This window comes from Bos taurus, chromosome 13 (genome assembly GCF_002263795.3).
Source record: "Bos taurus isolate L1 Dominette 01449 registration number 42190680 breed Hereford chromosome 13, ARS-UCD2.0, whole genome shotgun sequence".
In the NCBI taxonomy this organism is placed as follows: Eukaryota; Metazoa; Chordata; class Mammalia; order Artiodactyla; family Bovidae; genus Bos; species Bos taurus.
Genome location: NC_037340.1, coordinates 30,185,765 through 30,198,649, shown reverse-complemented (window position 1 = coordinate 30,198,649; position 12,885 = coordinate 30,185,765). Strand labels below are relative to the sequence as shown.

The 12,885-nt window shown below is 38.2% G+C and overlaps 1 protein-coding gene across 1 annotated transcript in view; it reads left to right on the top strand.

Moving 5' to 3' along the window:
* The window catches only part of ITGA8 (integrin subunit alpha 8), a 189,263-nt gene that overhangs the window by 43,958 nt on the left and 132,420 nt on the right, over positions 1 to 12,885 (top strand). The window contains exons 8-11 of the mRNA XM_002692081.7: positions 124 to 168; positions 3,086 to 3,129; positions 4,571 to 4,627; positions 7,556 to 7,608. Coding sequence (XP_002692127.1) covers positions 124 to 168; positions 3,086 to 3,129; positions 4,571 to 4,627; positions 7,556 to 7,608 — 199 coding nt within the window. The remainder of the gene's footprint in view (positions 1 to 123; positions 169 to 3,085; positions 3,130 to 4,570; positions 4,628 to 7,555; positions 7,609 to 12,885) is intronic.

Here is a 12,885-nt window from a genome sequence, read left to right as displayed (position 1 = left end):
TACAGTATTTGTCAGGATTTCTGCACAGAGTAGTGCTATGATAGTTCCTTCATGTTTCTAGATTATGGATCATTTGTAAAGGCATCAAACGTCTGATTCTCTTGTCTCTTTTCTTTAAAACAGGATATTCAGTTGCTGCTGGGGAATTTACTGGGGACTCTCAGCAAGGTGAGAGACATGGTTGAAATCAAGCCATCTGTAAAACATGGGAAAAGTAGAGTGACCTGAAAAAGCTCTTTTAGGAATGTGATTTTTAAATGATTCTGAAACTTTTAATCAACATTACATTTAAATAACTTTATAGCATCGTAGCCATATGAGGCTGCAGGCTGCAAAGTTCCTAGTATGATGGTTGATTTCTATTTTTTTTCCCCCAAACTTATTTATTTTTTATTGAAGGAAAGTTACTTCACAATACATTTCTGTTTTTTAACAAAATTCTGAATGTTTATGGGATGTGAGAAGCAGTGGTTGCCGTGTATCTCAGATGGCATAATCACCCTTCATGTTTATTATTTGACAGGTCTGATCCTGAAATAAGTCAGCTCCATTTTCTCTGAGCATGGTGTCTTTAGGTGCCCAGAGTAAACATCCATACATGTATCTATGTTTGTACCCATGAAGCTGGAATGTAGTGTAAGACCTATAATCTCTACGCAACACTCAACATCACCATTTGAATGGCTTTTGCAAACTTACTGTGCTTATACCTGAACTCCTGTTCATTCCATTTAAATGTGCTCTCCCTTCCATCAGCTCCATCTCAGTTAGTGACAATACCATCCTCCAAGCTGCTCAAGCAAAATACCTTGCAAGTCAGCCTTGGATTGTGCTCTTTCCTCCACTCCCTACCCTTATCCAATCCATGAGCCAATTCTGCTAACTAAACTCAAAAGACAGCCAGAATCTGACTCTCACTTCCTCCACAGCTACCAGTCTCAGGTCTCCATCAATACGTTTGCAGTAGCTTCCTAACTGGTCTCCCTGCTCTCATCTTTGCCCTCCCGTAGTCTAGATCCAGTAGGCAACTGGTCCTTTAGGAACAGAAGTCACATTGTGTTACTTCTTTGCTCAATGAGTCCCCAGTTCATTCAGTGTAAATCCTGAGTCTTCACAATGACCTGAAAGACTCCGTTCATGAGAGCCCATTTACTTTAACCTCATCTCCTTTGGGGCTTCCCTGGTGGCTCAGAGGTTAAAGTGTCTGCCTGCAATGTGGGAGACCTGGGTTTGATCCCTGGGTTAGGAAGATTCTCTGGAGAAGGAAATGGCAACCCACTCCAATATTCTTGCCTGGAGAATCCCATGGACGGAGGAGCCTGGTGGGCTACAGTCCACGGGGTTGCAAAGAGTTGGACACAACTGAGCAACTTCACTTTCACTTTTCTTTCCTTGTCCTTTACTCCTCACCCCAGCCATCCTGCCCTCCTTGCTGTTCTTTGAATTCTCCAGATACACGTCTACCTCAGGGCCTTTGCACGTGCTGTTCCTTCTCATTAGAACGTATGTCTCCCAGATCTCCATAATATTTTACTCCCTCACTTTCTTCAGTTTTCACTAAGCTGTCATCTTCTTGCCAAGACCTCCCCAACCACCAGGTAAATCATAATTCCTTCCTCCTCCCAATTTGAGCACCCCCAGTACCATTTTACCTGCTTAGTTCTTCTACTGTATACTCATCCCCTTCTAACATGACATTTAATGGACTCTACTTTTCAAATTAACTGCCTCTTCCAGCTCAAGTATAAACTTCATGAGAGTAGAGAATTTTGTCTTCATTCCCTGCTGTAGCCTATGATTGCCTGTCAGTGTTGATTGAATGAGTGAATTTATTGATACTACTTAAAAGTCCAACATCTAAACCCAAATGAATCTTCTCTGATTATTAACACTCCAAAAGCATGAATGCCCAACTCTGCTAGAGTTTAGTATGTGGGGTAGAATTAATGCTAGAATTTGTGCTATATATTTAGGAGCAGGTTTGAGGAAAGGGAAATTTGAATGGAAGGGGACTTTTTTCCCAGGCTCCCTTCCTTTAAATTAAACTAACATTTTAACCCCAAAGGATAGTTTAGATTTATAGAACTGAAAACTGGAAAGATCTTTGATAATCAATCAGTTCCAACTCCTGTCTTTTGTAGGTGACTGGAAGAAGTTAGGTTCAAGGATTGATCCTGGGTTTATAGAAGACCCAAGGACTAAAACCACTGCTTTCAGAATCTAGAGCCATATCATTGTGCGTTGGAACACGCGGCCCCCTTTTCACCAGAGTTGCTTCTTCTATCTCTATTATCAAAGCTTCCTTCTTTGCATACTCTTGGCTATGAGGATGCCCTAGAATTCTGTTCCAGGGCAGCCAGGCTCAATCATTTATGATATGAGGTTTTTCCTTAGGTAACTGAAATTGCTTGAACACTGTCCCTTAGTGGGACTGCTGCTGCTGCTAAGTCGCTTCAGTTGTGTCCGACTCTGTGCAACCCCATAGACGGCAGCCCACCAGGCTCCCCCGTCCCTGGGATTCTCCAGGCAAGAACACTGGAGTGGGTTGCCATTTCCTTCTCCAATGCATGAAAGTGAAAAGTGAAAGTGAAGTTGCTCAGTCATGTCCAACTCTTAGTGACCCCATGGACTGCAGCCTACCAGGCTCCTCCGCCCATGGGATTCTCCAGGCAAGAGTACTGGAGTGGGGTGCCATTGCCTTCTCCGCTTAGTGGGACAGGAGATGTTATTTTGTACACTGCCACGGGACACTAGTTCAGAAGACAGTGAAAGCTGGAGAAACCAAAGAAAGAGGTTTAACTGACAAATCACACACACATCTGAGAAGGCAGGCTTATGTTCTAGAAGCTGAAACGCATGGAGGCTCTGGTGGAGGCAGGTGATTCTAGAAGTACAACTTTTGAGTCCCCTGTTTTCTTTTTCTGTAGCAGAGGCAAAAGCCAATGCAAAACTGTAACTTCAAACTTCCGGCTGTCTACGTGATCCATGATAGTTACTTATTCAAAAAGTACCATCTTTAGCTGATTTGTTGAATAGCTTTAAAGTAGACTGTGTAATTTACCTTCTAAATGACTTTTCATCACAGAATTGGTTGCTGGAGTTCCAAGAGGCGCACAGAATTTTGGATATGTGAGTACTAAGAATGTTTATAGGGTATTTTGCATATGTGCAAAGAATCATTTTTTTTAAATCATTTTAAAGATTTAAATCTTTGAAATCTTTTAAAGTGCCCTTAAAGATCCACACTTGTTTGCTTATGCAAAGGGAGGCTAGATTCTTTTCTGATCCATGTATAGGATCAACTCCATCATTTGTGGGACCCAGTGTGAAGTGAAAATGCCTGGCCCCTTGTTTGAAATTCTTAAGGATTTCAGGACAGTGACAGCTGGGCTATCCAAAGGATAGGGCTCGTCTGAGTGTAGGGCCCTGCCTGACTGCACAGGTCACATACCCATGAAGTTAGCCCCGTCCTTGTGCATAATTTGGGAGTAATTGCTGAGGATCCCATTGTTGACATGATCAGCATTTTAATATGCCTCACACAGTAAACACAACAAGGTTGATTGTTACGTGACTAGTGTATTAGTTTTCAAGGGCTGTCATAAGAAATGACCCCAAATTGGGTGGCTGAGAACATAAATTTGTTCTCTCCCAGTTCAGGAGGCTGGAAATCTGAAGTCAAGTTGTGACGGCCAGGTCGTGCTCCTTTCCACACATACGGGGGAGGATTCTTCCTGCCTCTTCCAGCTTCAGGTGGCTCTGCCTTCCCTTGGCGTGTGGCAGCTTCACTCCCATCTCTGCCCTGGCCTCCGTGTGGTCTTCCTCCATCTATGTCTGTGTGTCCTCTCCTCCTTTTATAAGGACACCTGTCATTGGACACAGGGCCCACCCTAAAGCCACTATGATTTCATTTCAAGATCCTTAACTTTACTTATTTCTATAGAGACCCATAAGCTCATCTTCCAAAGTTCTGGACAGATATGAATTTTGGAGGGCTACTATTCACACCCATTACACTAGTTGCCATGAAAATAGGAAAAGAAAATAAGTAGGTCTTATGAAAAGAAAAGCATTTAAAATATTTTTTAAAAGTCTGATCAGCTTGTAATAACTATAGATTTTAGGCTGGCTGGATAGAATTGAAAAGAAATATTTTTGCTATATGTAAAACACTTTCAAATTTCTTTTTTTTTTTTTTTGCAAGAAGCCATAATCATCAATGTCCCATAATAGCATATGTTCAGAAATGAAATTTAGACTAAATTTTTGATTAGATAACTGACCATCAAATTAGTTGCTCTAAGCATTCTTGAATTCAAATATAATTTCTTTACATCCAATTAGTGACTGTGCATTCTGTCTGAAAGGATTCCAGAAACCATAAATAAAAAGTTCAACTGCATTTTTTTTTAAGATCATTCTATGGGCTTACTTTTTTTTTTTTTTTACATATAGAGCTAACCATTTATGACTTTTCACAAACATTTATAAATGATTTAAGTTATACTTTTAAAAAAGTTCTCCAGTTCTATACCAAATGAAATAACCTATCTAATTTCTCTGATTTCAGGTTTCAATCATTAACTCTACAGATATGACCTTTATTCAGAATTTCACTGGTGAACAGGTAAAGACATTTTAATGTCAAATAGTGAATGTCACTCTGCACTATTATATATTCATATTATTCATTCATAAAATAAATATTTACCTAGTACTTACTATGTTCTAGAAACTCTTCTAAGCACTAGGAGTATAACCATGTATCAGACAAGATCCCAACTCTAACGCAGCGCTACAGGGGAGGCAGTTGAGGAGATAACAATTAATTAATAAACAAGTATGTGCCCATGATGATTTCATATACTGCTAGGTGATATAAGGGCAGAATATGCTTCCTACAAGCTAGTGGGAAGCTGCTATACAGCACACAGAGCTTTGTGGTGACCTAAATGGATGAGATGGGCGTGGAATGGGAGGGTGGTCCAAGAGGGAGGGGATATACATATACATACAGCTGATTTCCTTCATCATACAACAGAGACTAACACAATATTGTAAAACAGCTATACCCTAATTAATTTTCCAAAAAGCCACTAATTGCTGAAATCTGAGAATAGTCCTATTATGTTGCAGTCCTGTATGTAATCTGCCTGGTGATTGGTTCTGGGTACCCGCCTTCCCTCTGAGAAGACACAAGCTTCTTCTAGTTTTCCACATATTGGTCAGAGTCAACGGGTCTAGACTGTCCTCCTGCCCTCATAGTAAATGGAACCCTCACCAACCCCAAAATATATGGAAGATGACAAAGTCTCTGATTCTGGTCCCTTTCTCCCAGGGACTAGATTTTTGCCCCTTAACCACTGTCACTGGCTAAGATCTTATTATCAATGGGTCAATTCTCTGAAAGCAGGCTGCTGGTATCCTGATGACCTGGGGTCACACTTCATTCCCCACTCTGGGTTTTCCTGGGTCTTATGACCTGTTGAAATTTGTCACACTTTTTTAAAAGGATGAATGTGGCCCTGTTGTGTTAGGGAGGCAATTCTGAACTGAGTTAGTCTCTCTAGGCCACCAACTTTCTCTCCTAACCACCAACCCAGGTTCTGGAACTTCTAGAAGCCTCACATTTGAATCTGGCCAAGTGACCATCTTGGCCTGCTGGATCCCAGGAGGATCCAGCTTTAAGATCCTGAAATGCTCAGCTCTTAGCTAGACACAGAAATTTGGAATCATATATTTGTCAAGCAATTTTGATAGTTTTTTGTTAAGAATACAGAGCATTTTTGACATTTCTGCTCCAATTGGGGCTTTAGTCTATCCATGACTGTGCAGTTTTCAACAAAGCATTTAACAATGTCTCTCATGAGACTCTTGTGGTAAATACAGATATATAAGGCTGCGATGATTGTGCAGTTGGGTGAATTTATACATTTTGAACAACTGTTTTCAAGTGGCGATAATTAATGGTGTATGAAAATATGGCAAGACTTCTCTCTTGTCTTTTTGTTTTACATTTTTACCATTAAAAACTCCTTAAACATTGTTAAATTTGGCCTTTCTGTAACTTTTCATCCTCAATACCACCTAGTTATTCAATCTTGAACCTCAGAATTTAATACATAAATGATGAAATTCCTCTGAGTGAGGTCACACAGTGCCACACAGAAATAAGAATTTCACTACATGTGCGCGGATTAAAGAAAAGACACGGGAGAACTGAATTACTGCATGACACAGTCAAATGAGGCATTCATTTCCTCAACAAAGAGAATTTTGCACCTGGTACCCGGGGCTTAGTCCATAAAAATACTGTAGACTGGATGACTAAAGCAACAAACCTTTATTTCTCATGGTTCTGGAGTCTGAGAAGTCGAAGATCAAAGGGTAGTCAGATTTTGTGTCTGGTGAGAGCCTGCTTCCTGGCTCACAGCCATCTTCTCACTATGTCCTCATGTGGAGGAAGGGACAAGGCAGCTCTATGGGGTTCCTTCTCTACGGACACTCATCCCGTTCATGAGGGTTCTACCCTCACAACCTAATTACCTCCCGAAGGCCCCACCTGCTATAACAACTGTATATGTTTGGAATAGAGAAAAGAGGTGGCAGAATTAAATTATTGTGTTATACTTGTTAACTCATCTGTTTATTTCTTTTGCAAAGAGTATCTGGCACCTACCCTGAGTTATACCTGGTTAGACAATGCAGATACAAGAGTGAACAACACAGACCAAGATCTCTGCCTTCCATGGAGCACAGTTTACTGTAGACTATAGGCTGATTAAATTTGGAGGTGATCGGAGGCTAAGTAAGCTAAGGCGTTGGATGGCAGATGTGGAAATGAAAAACCCTGGCAGGCAAAAACTATGGGCCAAGTCTGAAAAGATTATAAATCTTGAAAGCATAGATTGAAAAACAAAAATATAAGAGCTAGAATGTGGAGAGATTAGGTATACTGGTCACACTCACAAACAACTTAGAAACCTTAACAGACTCAGTTTGAATTGATACTGAGACATGGTTTAGCCCCAAATGAAAACCTTTTTATGCTTCAGTGGTACAAAGAGACCAAAGTCGAGAGTGTCTGTCCTACTTAACTTCTGTCAGTGTGCTCACGGGGTGTCATCTTTTCTTTGGTATCACATATCTGTAAGCAAGATGGTGAGCTGCAATCATTTCCATGTGCGATTTCATATGGAAATGGAATTAGATTTATTCTGTGATGTTCAAGATTGCAGAACTAGGCAGGAGGATTGAGGACTAGATATTATAGAAGGACCAGTTTTAGCAAAAAGTATTCTAAAAGTTATCTGCAAATTGAATGGATTGATTGTTGAACATCTCCAGAGGTTGTCCGAGCAGATGTCCGGGCTGCTGTGGGGAGCATTATGCGTTAGGTCAGGGGTTAAACTAAATGACTCTAAGACTCTGTCCACGTCTAAGGGTCTATGAATTTAAATGCAAAAGATGTGCTGCAATGTGGCCAATCTTTCAGGGAAAATTGAGACATGACTTTTTGAACACAAAATGTGTTATTTATGGTTTTCCTTTGCAGATGGCATCTTATTTTGGATATACAGTTGCAGTATCAGATGTTAACAATGATGGGTAAGTTTATAAGAACTTCCTCACTCACTGAATATTATAGTCATCCTGAAAGATGTTATATTTTTTTCTTCATGAAATACATCCTTCTATATTTCCTCAACAAGATAGAGGCTCTCTTGTTGTTTTTTTTTTTTTACTTCAGCGCAAGAGGATATAACTACTGAAAAACTCTCTATCATCCTTTTTAATGTCTTTACCACATCTGCACTTCTAAGAAAACACTATTATACTTAGTTTTATCTTTAATTTCATGAATTGAATAGTACTTGGCCATTTGAAATCCATAGCCATTGAGGAATTTGTTCATCTCTCTTTTTAGCACATGATTCATTCATAAAATATTTGCACATAAATATTGTTTCTCCTGTTATTGCATACTGGAAACATCCATGCAGAAGATAAAATAATAATGCTATTTTTTCAGATTATGGCAGTAAATTACAGTTGAACTTGGATCAAACAGCATGATAAGTTATGGTTGTGTTTAAGTCATTACTTCAAAGAAACATTATTAAGCATCTCTCAATCCACTAAAAGCACCTGACAGATTAAACAAATGATTAAATAAGAAAACCAATAAATTGAGATGAACTGATTATCTATCCAACAAGTATTGTTGGAGCACCTACTATATGCCAGACATAGTTCTTGGATGCTCAGAATGTAGCGATGAGTAAGGAAGAATAGGGCTCTGCTTTCACGGAGCTTATATTTTCATAAGAAGCACAGCTCTAAAAAATCTTAACTGTGTTCCCAGATCTGGGCTAAGCACTTTAGATACATCATTGATAGACATTAGCTATGACCTTGGTATAGCTAGAAATGAACTTTATTTATTATGTGATGCCCTATGATTGGAGATAAGTTTGGTAACTTTTGTATCTTTTGGAAAATATCTTTTTATTGTTCTTTCATTTAACATATATCTGTTGAGCATCCTTTAAACACCAGCTCTGTTCTAGCACTTAAACCTGTGTTTAAGTCTTTACTCTGTTTTGGCTTTGATGAGAATCTGTTTATTAAATGTGCATTTTATTAGTTTCCATTATTTTTATAAAGAAATGCAGACTTCTACTTTACAAAAAATATAAAATCATAACTTCAGTTATTTTCACCCAAAGAACTTTAATATTGTCCTTAATGATGCTAAAAAAAATCGGTTATCAATGGTTTTTAATGTCATGGCCTATAAGAAAAATCAGTTTGTTGGATTATATTAAAACTAAGCATACTAGGCTTCTGTCATTAGTTTAACTCATAAATAATTTTAGAGAATCTATAATTCCTACAATTTTTTAAATTCACAAAGCCCTTTCTAGCTTTCCCAGCATTTATCAGTGATTAAGGAATGATAAGTGAACATTATTTAGCAGAGTTCCATACTAGAATTGAAATTTAATTCTTATTCTTTACCCAATCTCTAATTTTCCCAAATCTTTCAAGTCCTGGACCCGAGTGAATGTTGTGCAGTGACTCAGACTAGGGTTAAGAACATCACCGAACTAATTGACCATTCACGGTTCAGAAGTTAGGACCCAGGTTCTGTGGGGTTGAAGCCGACTTTCCTTTCTCCATCTGAGGGATAATTAAGTACTAGTGTATGTGAGATCACCTAGTAAACACGTCATCCTATCTACCCACTACGCAACAAAAGCAAAGTCCCTACAAATGCTCCAAAACCCACCACGGGGGAAAAAAGGTGGTGTCATTAACTAATGTGACCAAATTAATAAACTGGTGAGGATTTCCCCAGTATCTTTTTTATTTAAAGAAACACCCAGGTATCAGAAGTAGACTTCAAAAATTTAGACTAAACAGTTGTGTGCATGCTGATTGGTCATTGATAGGGTCAAGCCTGGGACTGTTTTGAAAATATTCACAAGCTGCTGAAATTAATTTCAGTTTAGTTATCTTAAAACAACCAGAGCAGTGAAGTCTTTCTGTGTAAACTCTGTTAGGAATTTCTGGACAAACTTAACAACAAAGGGAGATAGTATTTTCCTCTTGAACTTAAGCAGATCTGTTTTTTATTTTCTTATGGCTTTTTGACCCTTTTAGTATTTATACTATTTCAGAAATTCACAGAAATACAATTTAATCCATTGGATTGTCCTAGCCTCGGCAGATCTCAAAGGAACTAAATTTAGAGATTCTTAGCAGTTGGTTAACTTGAGAGCACTTTAGAGAAAATTTATTTGAAAGGAAGCAGCTTTGAGTAACTGTGTTTTGGTGCCAGATTTAGTCCAAGTGGATTCTCTCAAAGAGGAGAAATTGTTATGATGCGATTAAGCAGAAAATCTAGAAAATTAAAGCATAAAGAAGCTGCAGATTAAATTGATTTCCATAATGTAATTGATAAGCCATATTAGTTTTTGCCTGTCATAAAACAATTATATCGATTAGATATCAATTCTAATATAAAGCCTCCTAACCTGCCTTCTCTTAATAAATAACTACATTCTGAAAATCAGTCTTGGGTATTAGCATACACTAAGAACTGTTGAGAAAGAAGAAGAAATGGAAAATTTTATGGGTTAAAGTTAAATCAACATATTAAATGTTATTTGGCTGTAGAAAACTTAAATTCAGATTCTTCATAATGAATATTCTCGTTGATGGGTTCCCTCATCCCCCTTCTCTCAGTATATTTATGCTTTTCTCTTCAGAAAAATATTTATAATGTTTTGCCTCTAACAACATGTGAAAGGACGAGAACCTGCGTCTTACATTATATTGTTAGAGTGGACATAATACTTTTTTAGACATAAAAAAGAGACACAAATAAATGCATAGAAACTGAAAAAGAACTATGCTCAAATATTAGACAATTCAGATAAGATGAAGTTTAGTGTATATATCCTACTTTTATACCTTAGATCTCATCCAAACCACCGACATGACCCAAGCAGAGAAAGTGGCTTTTAGTGAAAACCTCATCATAAATAGTATTTCTTCATCATTGTTCTTTTTTGAGATTATATAATCTTGTATATATATTATATATTTTTAGAATAGTACCCAGCTGTTATACAACTGCTTTTTCAGAAGTTCAGTGAAAAGCATCCTTTACTAATAAATATTGTTAAACTTTAAACTTGAATTGAGTCTATTCAAAAAAAGGATTTGAAAAATAAATTTTGAAATAGCCTAATAGCATGCATGGCCTACTGCAATAGTTTTTCAGTGGCTTTTTGGCCTGTGGGTTCATAATTAGAAATACATTTGACATTGCAACCCAGTATACACACACAACTGAAACAGAAGGTTTCACGGAACAGTACTTACTCTTATTATGTGCCATGCACTCACTCATATTTTCTATTTCATTTTTCAAAATTGCTTGTCAAGACCCATTAAATTGATTTCACAATTCACTGCTGCTGCTGCTGCTAAGTGGCTTCAGTCGTGTCCGACTCTGTGCGACCCCATAGACGGCAGCCCACCAGGCTTCCTCGTCCCTGGGATTCTCCAGGCAAGAACACTGGAGTGGGTTGCCATTTCCCTCTCCAATGCGTGGAAGTGAAAAGTGAAAGTGAAGTCGCTCAGTCGTGTCTGACTCTCAGCGACCCCATGGACTGCAGCCTACCAGGCTCCTCCGTCCATGGGATTTTCCAGACAACAGTACTGGAGTGGGGTGCCATTGCCTTCTCCTCAGAATTCACTAATGAGTTTTAAATCAAGATTTTAAAACACCAGCCTAAACAATAATATATATTGTGACAGTTAAGTAGTATTATTGTTAACATAATTTTGGCACTAAGTGCAAAATATTCTACAAGGCACATTGAACCAATTGAATCCAAGATAGTTATTGTCTCTCAGCTTTATGAGAACACAATTATAAATTGAGAACAAATGTCTTTCTCCTTTTTGGCGTTTAGAACATTTTAGAAGACTTACACTTAAATATCTAGGGAACCGTATCTCTATGAAAATAAATCAATGTTGTCATACTCCTCCAAGAATCCAAAGATTGCACGGATGTGCTAATCTTTCACAATGATAGGTCGAATAATTTTGCATTTCTAGAACTCCCCAGTGTTGGCGGTGAGAAACACAGTAAGGCAATGTGTCAGTCCCCTGTCATGTTATATCCTCAGGGACCAATTGTATGGCTTTGCTCCTTCTTTGGAGAATGGGAAAATGGTCCCCATCAATCTCAGCGCTAGAGGACCAGGGGATTTACATGCCTTTGAACTTCAAGGCAGCGGCGCACACAATTAGGTGTTTAACAAATACCTCTTTATCCTGGCAATAATAATAACAGAAATACAAAAAATAACAAATAGCTCTTCATCCTGGCAATAATAATAACAGAAAATTTAAAAATAAATACATAAGAAATTGAACATTTTCCTCCAAGGAAAATCCCGAAGCTTGGAACAACCCCAGTCCCTACCTCCCTCTTGGCCCAGACCATGGAAGCAGAGTGAGAAAATGCATTTGGAATAGTTTTAAGAAAATATTTTACCTAGTGGCTCGGTTGGTAAAGAATCCACCTGCAGTGCACGAGATGCAGGTTCGATCCCTGGAAAAGGAAAATGGCGAAGATCCCCTGGAAAAAGGAAATGGCAACTCATTCCACTATTCTTGCCCGGGAAATCCCATGGACAGAGAAGCCTGCCCGGCTATACTTCACGGGGTCACAAGAGTCAGACACGACTGAGAGACTAAACCACCACCACCACCACCAGCAATCAATTGCTATTTCTTTCTTGAAATGTTATCAGTCTGAAAAATTATCTACTAGTTTTCTGTGATAACATCTACTTTCACAAAGGAAAAACCTAAATTTGTATTTGGGAGGAAAATTTTATTTTCTGCCTTTCTAGTTAGTATGAGAACCTTCTCTGGCCTCTGTTTTATTTAAATGGAGGTGCCGAAAGAAAAGAGGAGGATAGGCTTTATTTTAAACCTTATCACTGCAAGAAAACTTCGTAATATAAATGTACAATTAAATAAATTGTGGACAAATTTTCATCCATGTTTTCAAAAACCTAGTTAGGTCTTTCTGATATGTTTTACTTGTGTAAGTATGTTTCCTGGAAATAGGCTAAAAAGCTGAAAAGAGTGAAATATCTGTGGTTTTCTTAAAGTAGTCATTTTTAACATAGTTTGAAAGGTTCAATGTGATAATTCAGCAACTCTTATTTTCTTATGGCATTCTATTCTGAAGACATAACAAAGCAATGAAAGAAATATGATGACTGTAAAATGTCTCCTGGAAAAAAAAATAAACCAGTGGAAATGTACTCGTCTCATTGATTAGAAGTCTAC